The 18,691-nt window shown below is 49.7% G+C and overlaps 6 protein-coding genes and 1 non-coding gene across 7 annotated transcripts; 3 read left to right on the top strand and 4 right to left on the bottom strand.

Annotated features, from left to right (window-relative positions):
• Nucleotides 1-468: 468 nt before the first annotated feature.
• PV10_05407 (uncharacterized protein) lies at nt 469-1,565 on the bottom strand (the record flags this gene model as incomplete). Its single annotated transcript, XM_016370079.1, has 2 exons — nt 469-1,187; nt 1,241-1,565. The coding sequence occupies 2 exons, from the start codon at nt 1,563-1,565 to the stop codon at nt 775-777; spliced, it is 738 nt and encodes a 245-aa protein (XP_016222372.1). The 3' UTR covers nt 469-774.
• Nucleotides 1,566-2,386: 821 nt separating this feature from the next.
• On the top strand, nt 2,387-4,710 carry PV10_05406 (uncharacterized protein). The gene is made up of 2 exons (XM_016370078.1): nt 2,387-3,299; nt 3,367-4,710. The coding sequence occupies exons 1-2, from the start codon at nt 2,603-2,605 to the stop codon at nt 4,302-4,304; spliced, it is 1,635 nt and encodes a 544-aa protein (XP_016222371.1). The 5' UTR covers nt 2,387-2,602; the 3' UTR covers nt 4,305-4,710.
• Nucleotides 4,328-6,277, bottom strand: PV10_05405 (uncharacterized protein). The gene is made up of 2 exons (XM_016370077.1): nt 5,542-6,277; nt 4,328-5,328 (listed from the first exon to the last, which is right to left on the bottom strand). Exons 1-2 carry the CDS (start codon nt 6,151-6,153, stop codon nt 4,675-4,677), a joined length of 1,266 nt encoding a protein of 421 aa, XP_016222370.1. The 5' UTR covers nt 6,154-6,277; the 3' UTR covers nt 4,328-4,674.
• A 195-nt stretch (nt 6,278-6,472) lies between these two features.
• Nucleotides 6,473-9,362, bottom strand: PV10_05404 (uncharacterized protein; the record flags this gene model as incomplete). Its single annotated transcript, XM_016370076.1, has 2 exons — nt 6,473-8,397; nt 8,449-9,362. 2 exons carry the CDS (start codon nt 9,360-9,362, stop codon nt 6,639-6,641), a joined length of 2,673 nt encoding a protein of 890 aa, XP_016222369.1. The 3' UTR covers nt 6,473-6,638.
• Nucleotides 9,363-14,769: 5,407 nt separating this feature from the next.
• PV10_05403 lies at nt 14,770-14,841 on the top strand. Its single transcript has one exon. It is a non-coding gene; the product is annotated as a tRNA-Ala (tRNA).
• A 562-nt stretch (nt 14,842-15,403) lies between these two features.
• Nucleotides 15,404-17,215, top strand: PV10_05402 (uncharacterized protein). The gene is made up of 4 exons (XM_016370075.1): nt 15,404-15,844; nt 15,891-16,165; nt 16,216-16,331; nt 16,396-17,215. The coding sequence occupies exons 1-4, from the start codon at nt 15,451-15,453 to the stop codon at nt 17,084-17,086; spliced, it is 1,476 nt and encodes a 491-aa protein (XP_016222368.1). The 5' UTR covers nt 15,404-15,450; the 3' UTR covers nt 17,087-17,215.
• PV10_05401 (uncharacterized protein) lies at nt 17,144-18,085 on the bottom strand (the record flags this gene model as incomplete). The annotated part of the gene is made up of 3 exons (XM_016370074.1): nt 17,144-17,386; nt 17,462-17,709; nt 17,791-18,085. The coding sequence occupies 3 exons, from the start codon at nt 18,083-18,085 to the stop codon at nt 17,144-17,146; spliced, it is 786 nt and encodes a 261-aa protein (XP_016222367.1).
• Between the last annotated feature and the right edge of the window lie 606 nt (nt 18,086-18,691).

Here is an 18,691-nt window from a genome sequence, read left to right as displayed (position 1 = left end):
CAGATCGCAATCATGCTTTCGTGCTTCAGCGATCGCTGTGGCATCATTCTGTATTTGTTCCCACGTGAAGAAGATTTTTGGCAACATTTAGTCAAAAAAGACTGGTGTAGGTCAGTGACACACGGCTGGCTGGTGATCCGAACTGTAATCACGATAAACTGAAACGGGGGGCTTCACGCCTATGCTTCTTCTAGACCAGAGCCATTGGGTGAGACGCGTAAGTACCCTGTCTCTCGGAATCTTTGTTCTCGACCCATCAACCTCGCCTCCACAGTGGTCCAAGGTACGCCACAGAAAGCCTGGTCTTGGCCTAATCTGGCACCTGTCAATTTACAAAGAGGTTGGAGATTAACGGATTTCTCAAATCATGCAATTCACTCAAACGGTCTGGTATGTGTTTTATGCAGCATACGGAGTAGTATTGAGCTTGATGAGCAGCCTCGATCACTGTATATTTTGATTTTGGTCTGGGCCTCGCTAACCAAACCAGAACAACATCGCTGGATTGCCATCAAAAATCATGAATGGCAGGAGTACCACTTTTGATTCTCATATGTTCAAGCTCTGCCACCTGCTGCAGGTCTTGTAACTCATACTCACGCGTCTTTGTGGACCTAGTCTTCTAGTCAATAATTGTCCAACTTTATGGTCTTGCGAGCTGGTGGATAAAGACCTATGTCGACGTCATAGCCGTTGCGCTCGGAGAAAGAGCTTTCTTGTCAACTACACATGTTGACATGGGAACGAGATAGACACCACATTGTAGGTAACCCGTCATAGGTATCCTTGCTCTTCTTTCGCTCTCTTTTCCCGTCGTATTGTATTCCTCTCTACATCAGTAATTCGGCTCTCCCAATTTTCCCATAGATCACCGGTTCCGACAACTCCCACCTTAACCCACCATTCTAGACATCTTGCGCTCCGTTCGCGAAGCTCTCGTATTTCCGTGTCTATCTCCCGCTGCGCCTCTTCACATTGGTCAAGTCTAGGCTTGAGAGCCAAGAGCTTTGAACTGCTTTCGGCCGAGGGAATCTGAAGTGTTTGGAGAGAGGAAAGACGAGCATCAGTCTCTGAGAAAAGACTTGCGTGGGAAAGAACAACTGCGGCGAGCGTGGCAATATCTTCACTGTGCGGGATAGGGGCATCTTTCGCATTGGACGACGAAAATAAATCCGGATGAACATTTGCTGCGATATTGTCAGGCTGAATGCTTGGTCGAAAACACTGATTCAATACCTACATAGACGCTCTATATCTGTGACCACGCTCTCAGCAAGGCCTCCAATTTTCTTCAGACTGGCCAACCGAGAGTCGAGCGCATTCAGTTTGGTCCATACCATATCACTTTCTTTGGTGGTGACAGGCAATGTATGTGGAACTCCATGCTCGTTGGTGGTCCCATTGAGAAGGAATTCTAGCCGGCGAAGACGTGTCTCTAACAAGGCAAGAGTGGTACGAGCGGCTGTTTCTGGATCTCCGGTCCCCATGCTTCCCTGCGCAGTTGGTTCAATGGACAATTCCAGAGGAGATGTGTATGTCGCAGATCGTGGTGACCGCGTTCTCATGCCGACAAATATGCCAAGATTGAGATGAGAATAGCTTGGCAATTTTGCCGAATTTCACTCTGTCCCCCACCTGCACCTTGTCCTTTCTCTGCCCCAAGCTTGAGCGTCACCGTTCTGTTCATACGGTAAGACACGCAGCTCAACAATTGATGCAGTACAGCATCCACACCCTTCGCATTGCGCCTCTAGTTCACCTCATTGTTCGGAGCCCTGCATTGCATGTTCTCGGCCCTGTTGTCCCAGGCCAGTTCGTCACAAACAAACGAGATGGCTGGGCAATGGAAGTTGGTGCAGAGACTAGACTCCACTCAGTCCCCTTCAAGAGGTGATTCGTCCTCCAACAGCTCCAGTTCAACGTTAAGCGAGCCACCTTTCCACATCTTACCTGGGCATGTGGCAGGGAGACGAAGCATCATAAGTCTTCACCAATAATGGCTACCGTCCTCTTGCCCGGTGGCTTCCAATTCGGATCAAACTGCAAGCAAGCGCATAATTGCTGCGCGAAACATGCGCTACAATCAAGATCATGTCGAACCTGAAGAGGTAATGAATCTTGTCGAACTTCGTTCTTTCCCATGAAGAATCAAACCAGGCTTGCGCCGCTACCCGTCCTTGCGACATGTCACCAAGTCATGGCCTTTCCTATTCTTACAGTCCGAAAGGAAGACGCTATTCAGCTTCTCTACTCCGTACTGTACGCATCAAACCTTATGAACAACACTAGCTTGAGGTTTCAAGGTTCACGCCCATAATACTCGTATCCCTGCTCAGGCGATCCAATAATGGCGTCGCCACGCATGCTCACAACCTTGTCTCCCAGCCGTCGCCATAACTGCTGCAGGCCACCTTGGACAGCTTTACATGTTGACCATGCGACCGGCGTTTGTCACTTGGGACTCGATCAAGCTTTCCCGTCTCTGTTCATGCATGCAATCCTCAGAGTCGTCACTGCAGAAAAAGTTGCACAGACCCAATCCACCATTTATCCATAACAGCAGCTTCGTTTCCTTTGTCGAACTTTGTCGAATCTGTCTGTGATGCCACTAGAGCCTGGAGGTCCGGGTTGCAATACTTGCACTATGGCTCCGGCAGATCCCCATCGCTGGACATATACCGATTATGTCTGTTTTTTGCGCAGCCATGGATTTCACAACCTTGCTGGTCTAGATGAGTTCCTTCAGTGGGGGATGGATGCCCTCAAGAACCCCAATTCCCAGCAACCTCAACGGGCCTCGTCAATCCTGCTCGAATTCGGTACCAACTACTTTCGGACATCTGACATGACAGATTCCTCCAAGATGAAGTTCCTCCTAAGGGAGTGGACCAAGAAACCCACGGGTAGCCCCCAGCCCTCAAATGTCCAAGGCCGGATCATCATGGTCAACAACATCAACCCAGAGACTGTAGACACTCTGGGGGGCTTGCTCAACTTGGAACCAGCTTTCTTTGCCTCGCACCTCGCCGATTCAGGAATGGGAATAAATGGAGAGATCCATAGTGGCCCACCTCTGGCTTCGAGCAATCTTCGCCAACAGAAACAATTCTTCACCATCGAATACCCGTGTGCCTTTGTCACTAACAATTGCGGCAAGGATGTGGACATTGAGAAACTGTATTGCAAAGGAAACTATCGTCGAAGAGTGGAGGTTTGTTCGAGACATGGTAAACAGAAAGTAGCCCTCGCGCGACGCAAGATATCCTTCTATATGAAGAAGACCTTTGAGCCTTGGATCTGTAAGTTGCGACGCTTGCCCCCCCCCCCCCCCCCCTTCTTCTCGGAAACTCTCCTAACGACTATCAGGTGTCGTGTTGGTCGACCCTCCTATCTCATTCTTCACGCTTGGATCAGATGCAACCTTTGCAGCATATTCGCCTACTCAGCGACTTGATGTCACGGGATATTTGGGAGGCTATCTTGATTTCCTTGAAGCGCGCCCGCCAGCCAGCAAAGACGATCATGACTATCGAAACTGTACCACAAATCCCATGTGTCCGAATCCATTCGATGATCTGTGTCGACATTGGTCAATTATGTCGAGACCAGACCAAGTCGACTTTGGTTCCATCACCATGTTGTCGCTGATGAAACCGGCCTTTCAAATCGCCGCGAGTGAATGCTCCAATTTCTTCGAATACATCCGAGCCACATTAGAAAGTCAGCCGATTTCAACGATGCTTGCCTCGGATTCCATCAAGGCCAAGCGCGCCTTGGACCGATGCATATCCCTCGACTCGATGCTGAGCCGGTACAAACCGATTCTGACCAAAAACAAGGCATTTGTCTCCCACAATGCCGATTTGAGTGATGACTACCGGTCGTTACTGATCGACCTGCATCATTATCGGGCGGAATGCGATTCTCAAATGCAACACATCCTCGCCGTATCACAGCATCAAGACACCGCATCCTTAAACATCATCAAGACCGAGTCAATTCGTCACGCCGACTATTCGCGCTACCTGACCATTATCGCCCTAATTTATGCCCCCTTTGCACTAGCCTGTGCCATCTTCAGCCTGCCCCATGACTTTGCACCCGGGGCGCATTATTTCTACGGATTTTTACCCGCCACGGCCGGAGTGGCCGTTGTCTTCCTCCTGCTCGTATTGCCCGAAGCTAGGGACCCCTTACCCGTCATCAAAACAGCCATCTGTGGCAAGCTGACCCGGAAAAAGTTGCTCGCCAAACCCCCGAGTACTCGGGTGAGCAGTGAGAAGAGGGTGGTGGAAGAGGTATGATGATGTCTTTTTTATGCGATCAAGGCAGCTTCAGGAAGAGCGGGAGAGAAAATCTTGCACGACATCTAGGTTCTTCCTTTTCATGGCTATGACTGAATGAATATATGGGGTAATAAACACCTGGACTTAATCGAGAAAGTCTTGAACCAGGGCGACTCATGTATCGACACCTGGACGATCATGCATGGCCATTATGATGAGTTATTATACACTGCTCCACAGAATGGAGACAAATGACATGATCTTGAACAAGATCAGGAGCAAAGCCTGACACAAGTAACGGGATCGCTAACATGTGGATGCATTCATTCCACAAGGGTATTTGATGCGCACATGTTGAACCGCAATGCCAGACACTCTGATCACTCGCTCATACATCGACCTTGGTGGGGATCTTGACTCTGCCTCGCTTCCTCTCCTCGCTAGGCACACCGTACCGGTGTCCAGGACTTCCGGTGCCGCGACCGTTGATCCCAGTGCCCTGTCTTGAAGTTTGAACATCGGTGACAACAAACTGCCAACGGCCAGCTTCAATCCTCGTCTTTGTGCCCTCTTCAGCAGCCTCTCTTTTAGCCTGTAGCTTTTTCCTCTTCTCGGCATCCTCCTGTAGCCGTTGATTGTACTTTCGGACTTGTTGCGCTGGAGTCTCACCCATGAAGCGGTCTTTTTCCGCAGCGATCAAATGTGGGTGAGGAATTCTGCTATCGGCTGGTTTGAGTACATATTTCTCATGGCCTCTTTTCCCGATCAGCTCGGGTGTATCGTCTTGCCAAGGCTCCACGGGAGCATAGTCGTCGTGGTCAGGAAGGCGTGGTGCCCCACTGAAGACTCGGCCGGCATCGGTTCGATTGAATGCGCGAGACTCGGAGGTCGGGTAGAAAAGTTGAGGAAAGGTCAGAGGATGTTGTTCGAGGTCGTTGATAGACTCATGGGCAGAGTCGGGCTGCCTGCTGATTGGATCCAGGTTCGTAGTGGGAACCATAGAATGTATGGCGCGGGCGTAGGGTATAGCGAGAGATTTGCCCTAGTGACGTTGACAGATTGTTAGTCAGGGTCATTCTCAGAGGGAACATGCTATGCTTTGGTATTGATAAAAGAAGTCAAATCAGAGAGTTGTAATTTGTTTTGTTAGGTTCACCATGTCTGGAAGTCTGGAAGACTAATCGATTTTGGTGTTCATCATTGCTGGACTGGGGAAGGAATTGTCTTGAAGAAATGCTAGGTTCACCAAACATACCTCTGCCTTCATTCTTCTCTCGATCTCGACCAGCCTCACCACGGCGGCCACTCTCCGCATTTCCACCTGAAATTCTGCTGACGTTTGCCGAATAGATTGACCTTCAACTTGGACGCGTCTCCATATTTCAAGCCTCAGGTCTTCTGACAAGATGCTTTCTGAGTAGAACGCTTTGTTATTGGGAAAAGGCCGGAGGTCTTCTCTTCTCTCTGGTGGGATCGACGGGGTGGTGGCGGCAGCTTCCAGAGCTCTTGCATCGTCGGTGTCAACCGTTCCCTCGGAGTTTTCTTGTTTCACGGATACATTCCCGGATTGGGCCGCTCTTACCAGCTGGCCAGCTTGATTGTAGGCCGACAAGTAGTTTGTGGAGCCTGGTAGAGGGTAGCGAAAAGCTGAACCAGGTCCTTCAAGCCAGTTGAACATGGCTTGCCGTTGTGCGGAGGGACCAGGTGGTCTCTTATCCAAGTTGGTTGCAGGACGGAGCTCGTCATCTTCAGCATCTGCTAATGTGCGTGAGGCAGAAAAGGTACGGGTGAGGCATGGTTTGCAGAGGGTGTAGATGGAGGACTTTGGCGAGATCTTGCAAGCAGCTAGGGCTGCGCGAGGGGACATTGTTAAGAGCACAGTTCGTGCATAGAGGACACGTTCGGGCTGAGATTTATCGTAGCATGATGCGGTTGGGCTGGAGGTATGTTGCTTGTTGTGATCAGCGGGCGAAGAGAAAAGATGGTTGCTTCGAGGATGCAGTTGAGTTGGCCTTCATGGCGGAAGGAACAATTTTGTGAGCTTAGAGTTGCGAGGTGTACCTAACTTGGTTAGTCCATTCGGCAAACTTTCTATGAATGGAATAGTAGGTAAACGTTGATATTGGGCCTGGCTCGACACGCTCACACAGACCAACAGCCAACAACAGGCCAGCCTGCTTTGGATTCAATAATGTACCTATATTGGGATTACTCGATGATTTCTGTTGGCCTTGTAGCCCATGACTGGAGTTGTATCCTCACTGCTCCAATTCTAAGCTAGTTGAACCCCGCGCTATGCTAAAACCCTTACATTGTATTGCGCTCGACAATAGGGTATGACTGTTTTGCTGGTTATCGACTGCTCGCCAGTCGTTGATATTGCTCGATCAATGGCGACTCTGCGCCGTAGACAGCATCATTCATCGTTGGAGGCCGGTGCCGCCTATACTTGGGTCCTCTTGAGACAGGGGTCACTGGATGACTTTGGGAGATCATAGGACTGAGCTCTTCTTCTCGACATCTGATAAAGAAATGAGGGTGTCGGCTTCCGATCGCTTGGGGCTCATATGAAAACCCATCCACATCTGTATCTGTCCGCGCCATGTCTACATTCCATTTTTTGGACATCGCTTTGCGTGAGGGACCAGCTCCACACGCCCCGGCCAGGGCGGTGCTCGGCGGACTGTTGATGGCTAGGGCGAAAAGATTTTGTGGCTCGGTATAGTCTGTGACATACCCGTGTCGGATGAAATTCCAGGATAGATAGCAAAGGGTTGCTAGATTGAAAAGGAAAACCACGGCTAGGATGACGTAGAATATGCCTTGCCAGTTCTGCGTCCCACCCGAGGCATAGTCCTTATAGCTGTACCTGGCGCGGAATGTCTGGTACACAGGTTCTTCGAGAATCGTGTCGGTGTAGTTCCATATATGATCAAAAGGCGCATTGAGGCTTGAGAGAAGGGCTGTCCCACCGGCCAGAACCGCCAACGACTCGGCGATCGTAGGCCGGTTGGAAGGGAGAATAGTATCGGTATTCTCCGACCAGTCAGGGATAAATTGTGTGACCAGTCGAGCAGAACTGGCGTTGGCATCAGAAACCCCGTTGTTGAGTGCCAAAGATCGAATCCATTCTCCACCTATGTCTTTCCAGTTGGCTTCCCACACTCCTATTGGAGCATCTGGTTGTGACGATTGGTAAGGTATGGTATTGTCAGGATCGTCGTCACAATGCACCTTGAGCAGGCCGCCAGATTGCGCGACGTTATACCAGGTGGTGCAATCTCGATACTGCGTAGATCGAATGGTACATAGGACATGGTCGCTGGTACTGGCTCCTTCCGCCGGGGTAGCGAGAAGTGATACCGCTGGCGGTCCCCAGACCGGAGGAATATGAACGATAGTATTGTACTGAATAGGCAGCTTGGGGAACCAAGGTGTCTCCGGGATCTCTGCGTCTGGGTTCCAGCCAAAAATGTCGTCGACAGCGGTACGATTGGGAACATAATTGGTTGGGTCTGTGACGTTGACAATCATTGGGGCCATTTCTTCCGAGGTGAGTCCGACACAAAGAATATTCATTGCAGGCGCTGGAACTGAAGCTTGAACACGATACTCCCCTGCGCCTTGAAGGTCGTCAGGCTGAATAATGTGGTTTCGAGGTTCCCTTACTGCGTTGAAAATACCGGCGTGGGGCATGGCCATTGTGACATTTTCCACCAATCTGCCATGTCTCCTCGAGTCGGTGGTGATATTTTCGGAGCTGGGAGTGATCCATTGGCCAAAAATGGTGGTGTTGTCGTACATGACCGCCACCGGAGGGGGTCTTTGCGAGTATGAAGACCCTCCCAAGCTCGCATTCCCAGCTCCAATGGCATTTTCCCAGTTTCGTAAATAGTGTGAAAAATGATTGAAGCTTGCACCAGCATAGGTGATCTGCAGGCACGTCGTGGCGCTGGCCTCGTCATCGGCAAGCTGAATAGGGCGTTCACACGTCTCGCCCAAATACATGGCATTTGCATACACAGTGGAAACTCGGCCGCTCAGCATACGATCGGCAACAGGGCCAAACTTGAGCTTGGGGCTGACGAGTGCCTCGCTTGCGGTGGTGTACCTGTGCGAATCCGTTGAGAAGACGATATATCAGAAGGGGGGGTCAGCTCACCAGATTGCTGACAGGGCAGTTAAAAGCACCAACGCTCCAATAATGGAATTGGCGTATCGAAACTCTTTCCAATTGACAATCAAATTTCCCGGTTGCATGATCCATGTTCTCATATTCATTTCGGCGATACTGATGCCCTTTTGGGGGTTGGTTTTGGCAAAAGCTCGACGGGTCAGAACCTGGCCCAACAGGGTGACCAGGACGGTGACAAAGGACAGTTCGATGGTCTTGGCGAATATGGCGCTCATTAGAGAGGCATTGGCGAAGGTGAGGCTTCCATGGGTGCCGATCCTCTCTCCCCATCTTGGTTTCATGATTGCTATCGTAAGAAATATTGCTGAGAAGACGGTGGCATACAAGGCCAGCAAAAGAATTGGGACCGAATGCCATGACCATGGGCTTGTGAGAACATCTCCATCACTGGGACAGGCATTCTCGGCTTTGTTTGAAGGATGAAGCAGTTCCGATTGAGAGGTGAAAAAGTTGGGTGTTGGTGGGCCTAGATGGGACAGGGACGAATGTTCACTATGGGTCGGGCCATCGATTGAAAGTGTGGTTTCGGTTCGTAAAGGGCTGGACTGTTGACCCTGTAGCAACGGAGGGCTGGCATATTTGTTTGGCATCCTTGAACTAAATGTTCCATCCAAAGCAGTAAACGACGGGGCGGGTGGATTTGGAAGGGGTTGATATCGAGACGAGGCTGCATCGACGTCGGTCAACCCCAGTCCACGGGCTTCAGTCGTTCTGCCTATGGGTCCATCGGCATCAAACATTGAATCGGCAGAGTGGTCGACGTTTGAAGAAGAAGTCTGCCGCTTCCATGTCCGTCTCTCTGCCAAACGAGGCTCTTGTGCCGAGTAGAGAGGAAGCGCCGCGTATCTAGTGCTATCCGTGTTCTGTGAGCGGATTTCCATTGGTGATGCCGATCGAAAGCATCTACAGTTGTCGGTAGATGGCCAAACTGTATAATTCAGAGCGTTCTCTTCATGGCAACGTCGACAGTAAAAGGTCCACCGATCCTTAATTGGTAACTTTGGGAGTTTCTATTAAGCAACCATTCTCGACTTGTCAGGCAAGCTCAAGATGAACTGTCCTAGTGCTGATCGATGGTGGGACGCCCAATGCCATGCACGCAATCTTGGATGGGCAACCGGAGGACGAGGAGTCCAACTGTGAGACCCACCGGTAGTGTTGCGCAAAAGATTGTCGGGCACCGCCATGATAGCGTAAGCCTAGCAAAAGCGAGTCCAATGTTCCACGCCTGAGTGATGGCAATGACCACAGACTCAGCATGGGCTCGCATGACAAGTGCAATTCCGGTCGCTTCTGGTAGGGCCCTTTGAAGAGGACATCACTCACTAACCCTAGTATGGAGAAGTGACAGTTTGGCATTGGGGGCCAGCTTGAGTGGGCAACTTGTCCAGCCACGTGTTTCATATAAGTACATATGTACTCCGTATTGCAATGTTAAGGTTTGGAGTGTAGCGCCAATAATTATAGCTGTAGCAGCTCTTGATCGTCCAGAAAAGAAGGGGATCGCATGGCTGTTAAGACCTCGATTATGCGACTATGCTAGTTACGTCTTCTATCATAGCAATTGGCAGACTTGCTTGCATCATGGACCGATGGGCGCCCAAGGTGTGTGCTGCTGGGATCAAGAATTGGATTTGAGTATGGTTACCGTGGTTTGTTCACTTGCCACAATTGTGAAACCGCCTAGATAGAGATTAGCCAGCTGAAGGGATGGTGACGCTGGCTTTATTATTAATTTGGAGCATATGGTAGTACTGAACGCCCACATGGCCTAAGATATAGGATCTGGGGTCGAGCGGCCTTTGTTACTGAGCACTGTCCGCTGGGCCCCTCGGGCCTAACGGCGGGCCCGAAGAGCCCATGAACGCGTACATGCATACCTAGGTAGTGATACTGTGCTACATATAGCCTTGGGAGTTTATGCCAGTTCGAACAGTCTCGTGGTTTCGAAGCCAACCCAAGTAATAAGCGTGATAAGGTGATTATTCCATGACGGGAGCCTCTTAGCCTCGATAGCCCCCCACCGCTGCAATCCATTTCATAGTTTTACCTACCTACCATTACATCCCCCTCCCCTCTCTGGCACGGCACCATCCAATGGAGAACAATTGAGCCTATATCCCTTTTGAATGGTCTGGCCTCTACTCCATAGTCGTCATCAATGGCTGACACCCAAGTCAGAAACGCATTGTACGTTCAAGGATGCTAGGGCGTAGAATTGGAAGCATCAGCTGGAGTCAACGCCAGCATTGTTGACGACGCTTAGAGGACTTGTCGTCTGGTACATAGAGATTTCATCATCCGTTGCAGCAAGGCTCAACCTATTCCCGCCGAGGTAACCTTGCAGCCTTTACGATTTACGTACCTAGTGATGGGTAAGAAGATAGTAGCCGTACCAGCGATGCTCAAAGGAGTCGAAATCTCTCACAATTCTTTCTGTTGCCATGGGTCAATTTGAGGTGTGGCACCAACCATGCCTCGTTGCATAACTTTGTAGCAGGTTATGCAATGATGGGTAGCTGGTCTTTCGTTGCCGGGGACCCAATACAATCACGTATATCTCTCGCTAAAATCCCAATTCACGAACATATATTTCATTCATACAGTCTAATGCTTTCTATGTAATCTCTTGGATGATAATTCATACATCACATGCCCAATATCACTTAAAAGGCCTTTACCCAGGCTATGCGGATATATCGAAAATTGAACCCATTTCCCAGCCATAGCTATGAAGGTATAGTATAGCAGAAAGTATGTAAAAATGTCTAACTGACTCGGCTCAGGTCAGCAACATGGAACTCGAATCTAGAGCTTTCGTCCCCTTTGCCGAGGAGACATGTAAGATTCAATATTCTTTCACCTTTATCGAATACCAGTAATGATGGCGCTCACTGCATCGAGTCCTCGATCACAAAACATGTATCCAACTTCACCTAGCAACAGACGTCGTCCATGACTCGTCCTCGACATGGTCAACGATTTTTGATGTTGTTACACAATTGGGGTCACGCCCAGCGAAGTGACAACCTCCCGAGGCCTGACGCTGGGATGTCGAATCGAACATCTTCCTCGGATATCCTATCTTGGGCGAGCACAGTCTCTTCCAAGCGCGAACAAGAAGTCGACGCAAAGCCAGATGTGCTAGCGGATCCTTCTGGGTGCTTGCAAGTGCCCAGAAACCATACTGGGTGGGGAAGTAGAATCCCTATTGGCAAAGATTGCGAACCAAAGATGCCAACCAAAACGTATAAAGGGACGCAGATACTTCCATAAGGTAGGTAAAATGAAGTTTTTGACGGTTACGACCAAAGTACAACAAGTTTTTCATTACTGTGAAAGTGCCACAGAGAGTACGCTGCAGAGTCACTCTCGTCGAGATGGCGCAGAAGTGATATCCCCTCCAGAGGGTATCTTCCCCCCAAGAAGCCTCGACGATGACCACGTTGTTCTCGGCAAGAGTCTTGGAGTTTCAGAAACCATTGACGGACACGCTCGTGCTCCGACGTCTCGCATGAGAGAGAAGCGACAGCGCTGGCTCGGTGTCAAGGGCACGAGTCAGCCTCTGGACACTTTATCATCCTGATTGGACTACCAAGACAGACAAGAGCCTTGCCCAGAGCTCCAGACGGGGCTCCAGCCCTCAGACACTCTTAAAACCTGGGGATTGTGGGGGAAGTGGCACACGATCTATTGTGGGGGGGGCCCGAGGCATTGATACCGGGCAAACAATACCTCCTGTATTTATCACGGTAGGAGGACTTGACCACTGTCTTGTTCTCAATCCTCATCTCTCTTTTCACCAGCTCTAGCATTTGATCTAGAATACAATCGTCTGATCATTCCTATCATGTCTGAAAAGGCCACTCCTCACACTCAGGAATCCAATATCCAATCCGAGCATCATGAGAATGCAGTGGCTTCCTCTGAGAAGGCATCGTCTACAAACGTAGATATTGAACCTGCAGAGCCACAAGAGATCGACTTTGCAAACCAAAAATGGACACTCAAAGACCGGGTCGCTGCTCTGTCCTTATCCGGTCTTTACGTCGGTATGTCTTGCTCTAAAGGAACGATGAGACGAGAAGGCTAATGTCTGCAGGATCTCAGATTCCCCTTTATTTTGTGGGCGGTTCCCTCAGCTTCATCGCCGCTGATATTGGTGGAACAGCCGTGTCCGCCTGGCTTCCCGTCAGCTATGCCCTAGCTCTTGCGGCAATAGCTCCCCTGTCCGGATATCTGCAGGATCTGATGGGTCGTCGCAACATCACCCTCCTTGGTGGCCTTGTGCTTGTAGCTGGCATTATTGTGTTGGCAACAGCACGGAACTTTGGATCCGGTGTCACCGGCATGGGACTGGCAGGCGCAGGAGCCGCCATTGGGGAGCTCACAGCGTTGGCTGGGTAAGTCGCTGACGGGGAGGTCATCGTCGAATGGATTAATACTAACGACTGGATAGAACAGCGGAGTTGGTACCCGTCAAGAAGCGAGGCTACTACCTAGCCCTCGTCACCGGCTTCATCTTACCCTTTACTCCCTATCTGCTTTATGCGCAACTGCTGTCGACATATCACACCTGGCGTTGGGGTATCTGGATCTGCCTGTACGTTTTTGCAGAAATCGAGAAATCCTCAATAGGCTGATCAAAGCAGGATCTGGAATGCCATATCCTTTGTCGGCATCGCACTCCTTTACTTTCCCATTTCGCAAACTCGTGCCAAGGGTGCAGCAATAGGAACCCTCCTGGGCAAGATCGATTATGTCGGAGGTGTCACCTCCATCATGGGTCTCACTCTGTTGTAAGTCATCGTGCCATTGCCAGTGTTGGATTGATTCTGATCTTACTTAGTCTCGTGGCCATGCAAGCCGGTGGCTACTCACACTCGTGGGCAAGTGCATACGTGCTTTGCACTTTGCTCATTGGTCTTCTCTTGATTGTCTTTTTCGTAGTCTGGGAGTACAAATTTGTCAAAGAGCCCATGATTCCACATGAGATGTTTGCTGGTCAAAAGATTGTCGGAATGGCCTTCGGGATTGCTTTTGTTGCAGGTTTGTCACTCAACACCGACGCAAGAACCTGCCTAATCAAGTCACAGGCATGAACTTCTATGCTATGCTCAACTTCTTCCCGGTCCTGTTCCATGATGTCTTCGACCCAGATCCAGTCCAAGTCGGTATCAAGGGTCTATTCCCAGGTCTAACGACCACATTTGGCGCCGTCTTTGTCAATGCCTGCTTGACCTGGTTCAAGGGTTGGAACCGAGAGTTGATCCTGGGTTCCACTGTGATCATGAGTAAGTCGACCGTTGTTTTATTATGACTTGTTGCTGACGCCAACTCTCAAGCTGCATTTGGAGGAGCTTTAGCCGCCGTCACTCCGGACACTCCAGCGTTAGCTGTTGCACTTGCGTCCATCACCGGGTTTGGGGTGGGAGGTGTTCTCGTTCCCGCTGCAACGGTGGCCATCATGGTCACCCCTGACACGTCGATTGCGACTTGTGTTGCCCTATCACTGGCCATCCGTACTGTGGGTGGCTCCATCGGCTACGCCATTTATTACAATGTTTTCATCAACAAGCTCACCACCAACCTTCCTCTCCTTGTGGGCCAGTGGGCCGTGGAAGCTGGATTACCTGTGGAGTCTGCCGAGGCTTTTGTCGGCGCATATCTGACCATGCCAGAAGCTCTTGCAGAGGTTCCAGGCGTGACGGCTGAAGTGCTCGAAGCTGCAGTCATTGGGACCCGATGGGCCTTTTCCGAGAGTTTGAGGTTTGTGTGGCTGTCCAGCATCCCCTTTGGAGTATGCACAATCATTGCATGCTTCTTCCTCGGCAATACGAAGAAATACATGACCAACAGAGTGGCCGCAAACCTGGCGCATTAGGTCTGCTGAGCTCTGACGGCGGGGTAAAGCTCATTGTTTGATACATTGGCCCGTGGTGCGAATTTCACCTGATCCGGGGATACCATTATGATTCCTCTTAGCATCCTCGTGAACTGCTTCCCTGTGGGCACTATTAGCCACTTTTGATATCGACGCAATGATAAAGTTGCCGTACAGCTTGCGCCTTTTATGGTCTCCTGATCAGACGTTGTGGTCACACATCCAACTTAACCATGGACCATTTATGTGTAGGCTAATTGGTGCATGCGCTTGGCAATTCATTAGCAGAGGCGGTGGGTAGAGAATTATCACGTGATCTCTTTTGGAGCTTCTTATTTTTTTGACGCGGAGATTATCCCAACAATCAGCAAGACAGCACAACACCAAGTGTTCCAGCAGTCATCGGGCCTTTGGTCTAGTGGTATGACGCATCCTTAGCATGGATGAGGTCCGGGGTTCAATTCCCCGAAGGTCCAACATTTTTGTCTCCTTTCTGTCTCCTTTCTCAAATGACTTGTTTTTAATTGTTGCTCATTCTCTCCTCTTTTGTTTTTTTATGGCATCTGTGCAGAATCAGGCAACGTACTACTATAGCTATAAGTCTTGCTTCCAAAGTAACTCTAATCTGGCACCATCGAGTACCTCGGATGTGAATTTATTCTATATGGATGCCTCTGTCTCTGGACTTCTACATACTACTATCGATTTCCCAAATGTATACCATGCATATTTTATGACTTATGGAGGAGATAACTACGGCTAGGAAAGGAAGGGTAACGGTGGGAGTGTATATTCGTAGGAGGTTTAAAGCTCGCTAAAGTAGCGAGGGGACCTTCTCCTTAATAATAGATCTACTGGCCATAGTAGATATCTTCGGCCGACGCTACTGGTAAAGCGTAGGTGGTAGGCGTATGTAGTAGGCGGTTCCGTCGACGGCACGGAGGCCGCGAGCAGGTTTCCTAAGCCTTGGCTGCCCTCGTAGAGTGCCAGATTATTAATCCGAAAACAGGAACATCCTCAATTAACCACGACGTGCCATGACTATCAATCAGTCAGCCACGCAAGGCTAATCCTCTTTTCATAACATGGATACCCCAAAGGATAGTTTGCGGCAGCTAAGCACCGTCCAAAAAAGACGGGGGGAGGATTTCTTTCAGAGGCCTCTTTCCGAAGCCGTCTTTCATTTTGTTAATGCATCCCACCCAGAAGAGTTCAAAAGCAAATCCACACAGAAGAGAATCCGCGGCCATGTGATGACTGTCGAGGGCAGGAAACGGCGAAAATTGCCACGGTTCATCGCGTTGGAAATCAACGCCCCTTCAAAACCTAGTCCAGCCTCTTCACTATCGCACAACAACGAACCCTTCGACTTTGGTCGAGGCACAACAGCATTATCAAAACTTGTGCCTCACTCACTTACCTTTCATGGAGCATATCCGATCGAGCCAAATGCAAGAGCTCGAGAGCTCATCCACTTTAGTCCGTCGTCTCTAAGCTTTTGTCGAGTTTCTAACCTCTTCAACAGTGCATACCGAGGGTGATAGTCTCTTTCGGCCTTTCCGATACGAGTGGCACGCGATAGCACTAGTTGATTCTAGTGCGTTTCACCTTTACCTGGCGAATGCTGCCCTTTTTCTCTTCCAGGTCTCAAACAAGAGCAGTATTGAGTATGGAGATTGCGTGGAGGCCGGGCAGTACTTCGGTACATGCTTAGCTCAACTGGCTCGGAGAATTGGAAATCAGTCGGACAGCACCAGCCCAGGACTTATCACAACCATCCTGGGTCTTTTGTGTTATAATGTGAGTCGTCCAACTTCACTTAAGTTTCGCAGCGTCATGACATTTCATAGTCGTGTCGAGGCAGGTGGGACATGACCCAGATACACATGGATGCGCTGGAAAGAATTATGCAACTTCGTGGGGGCTTTCATGGCCTCGAGAGTAACGTCTTGTTTTTCACGGCTTGGTAAGAATGGCTTGATGATGCACCATCAATCATTATCGAAGGACCAAGAATTAATTCTACGTAGGTTCGATGTTTTGGTGTCATCCTTCTATGACACACTCCCGCGGTTTGCTGTGTCTAGTCAGATATCAGACATTGCGCTGTCTCGAGGCACCCTAGCTCCAGACCTTCAAGCCATCTTACACAGTCTACAGGAGTTCGAACAACTTCAAGGAATCGCCAAATGCCTAGAGAGGGTTGCTTGTCTCGCCAGCTATGTGAACTCGAACTCCGAAAGGCCTCGATTTTGGAGAAACAGCGTCGAAGCAGGAAAGTTGATCATCCCTATTTCCCATTCTTTACTATCTCTGCCCAAATGTTCAGATGTCTCTGAAAGTCCGGAAAAGAACCCCGTTGAACTCATTGAGGACATGGTCAGGATTGCTTTACTTGCTCAACTGGCGGCATTGAAGAGATATTGTTCATTGATTGCGGATGAGCTACCCGCTCTGCAGACTCGATTTACAGCGCTTCTTGATATGGGAAGGACACAGTTTCCCAAGCTTGAACTATGGGCTGTTGTATCAATGGCTTTAATGATGAATGGTCAAAGAAAGCTCTACGTCAAAACGATTTGTCAGCTGATGAAGAGAATGAGCCTTAGGGACGCAGAAGAGGCTGTCAAGGATGTAAAGCGTGTCATTTGGATCGAACGAATAAGCAGCCAAAACTCCCAGGCGCTTGAAGCGGAGATTGATGAAGAATATGCGAGATGAGATTTTCCGTCATGCGAGCCTTGTTAAACTATTTGAGATGATAAAACACCCAACGAACTATCCTCCAGTTATACCTCCACTTACGGAGATGTATTGGCCGGTTATCCATCTACTCTGTTCTGATACCAACAGGAGCACCGCGTCAGCAATATCCTCGGTTGTTCCCATACGTGCTTCTGCTCTCGTCAAAGGCACTAGAGCACCCTCTATTGCATCGGCTGTAGGACCTGTGCCGAGACCGTCCGTCGCGACAGGGCCTGGTGCGACTTGGTTGATCGTTATGCCGTAGGTGCGTCCCAGCTGTCCGTCGATCATGGGTTAGCTCATTTGTCCGAAGTCAACCAATTTGACGAGTTCAAAAAGGTAGACACGTACCTCCATAGCAGCTGTGTAGGCTAACTGGTCCTGAGCCGCTTTAGCAGCACCATACAGTGGAATGACTGACAGGCCCAGCTTTGAAGCGATGGAGCTGATGTTGATGATTCGACCCCCACGAGGCATCACGGGGACAACGGCGTGCATCATGAACACAGGCCCAAAGACATTAACGTTGAAAACTCTCTCAAGATCTTCCTTGGTGGCTTGCATTATCGGCCCAACAGCTGTGCTAGCCGCGTTGTTCACTGACAATCATCCGGGATCAGTTCCACCCTGTACCATAATAGAGTTGTGCAACACTGAGAGTGAATGAGGAGGTGAGATACCTAGGATGTCAACCTTATCCGCTTTGAATGCTTTCAATGTCTCCGTAACAATCTTGCTGGCGCCTTCCTGGGTGGACACGTCGGCTCGTACTGCAATGGCTTCACCACCATTTTCGCGAATGCTATCAACCACACCAGCGGCTCTTGGGGCAGTAGCATCAGAGACGTAGTTGATAACGACTCGAGCGCCATTACGGACAAGAGCTCGGGCGATTCCAGCGCCGATGCCGTTTTCTTTCCCAGATCCGGTGATTATGGCGATTTTCCCCTCGAGAGAAAGCGTGTCGGGAGCCATAGTGATCCTTTAGGGTGTTGGGTGTATATAGGCTTTTGAGGCAACTAAGAAACGGAAACTTGTGCTTCAGCAATCAGGCAGGCTATCGAAGCGAGAGGGTCTACAGGCTTATATACACACTTTTTGTGAGCCGGACACTCAATCCACTAACCTCATCATGAGTGACGTCGAAAATATGCTCGATGGTCACCTCAATTATTCATCATCCTCCGATTTACAATGCAAAACTAATGCCATATGCAGAGACGGAGCCTCTTGGGTTCCGTTGGTTTCCTGACTCGTTTTAACAAAGTGCTGCTTGATAACTCCCTCAAAACAATCACATTCTCCGAGAGTGTGGCGACATGAAATATGGACTGGTTGGAGTTTGTCTAGGCCCAAAACGGAAATACGAGATCCTTGCCTTGCATGAAGGATCCCTAAGCATTGACTACCATTGGCATATTGTTGGATACGACTAGTAGTCGCCAAGCTACCAGAGATTTCTCTTTTAACTACCTACTGAAAGTCCGATATATAGTGATTCTGCGCCTTCTCCTGCATCTCACATCTCACGATAGCTCTCAAGGAGACGACGAGCGACATACTGGTGACAACTGTCACATT

This window comes from Exophiala mesophila (genome assembly GCF_000836275.1).
Source record: "Exophiala mesophila strain CBS 40295 unplaced genomic scaffold supercont1.4, whole genome shotgun sequence".
In the NCBI taxonomy this organism is placed as follows: Eukaryota; Fungi; Ascomycota; class Eurotiomycetes; order Chaetothyriales; family Herpotrichiellaceae; genus Exophiala; species Exophiala mesophila.
The sequence above is the reverse complement of the archived record's forward strand: the minus strand, read 5'-3'. Positions and strand labels throughout refer to the sequence as shown.

What these genes read in the sequence shown, in the direction of transcription:
- PV10_05406 (XM_016370078.1), top strand. Translation starts at nt 2,603, where the DNA reads ATGCCACTAGAGCCTGGAGGTCCGGGTTGCAATACTTGCACTATGGCT. An exon ending in GACCTTTGAGCCTTGGATCT is followed by an intron (nt 3,300 to 3,366) that starts GTAAGTTGCGAC and finishes AACGACTATCAG; the next exon opens with GTGTCGTGTTGGTCGACCCT.
- PV10_05405 (XM_016370077.1), bottom strand. Translation starts at nt 6,153, where the DNA reads ATGTCCCCTCGCGCAGCCCTAGCTGCTTGCAAGATCTCGCCAAAGTCC. An exon ending in AGAGAAGAATGAAGGCAGAG is followed by an intron (nt 5,329 to 5,541) that starts GTATGTTTGGTG and finishes CAACGTCACTAG; the next exon opens with GGCAAATCTCTCGCTATACC.
- PV10_05402 (XM_016370075.1), top strand. Translation starts at nt 15,451, where the DNA reads ATGGATACCCCAAAGGATAGTTTGCGGCAGCTAAGCACCGTCCAAAAA. An exon ending in TGGGTCTTTTGTGTTATAAT is followed by an intron (nt 16,166 to 16,215) that starts GTGAGTCGTCCA and finishes GACATTTCATAG; the next exon opens with TCGTGTCGAGGCAGGTGGGA. An exon ending in GTCTTGTTTTTCACGGCTTG is followed by an intron (nt 16,332 to 16,395) that starts GTAAGAATGGCT and finishes AATTCTACGTAG; the next exon opens with GTTCGATGTTTTGGTGTCAT.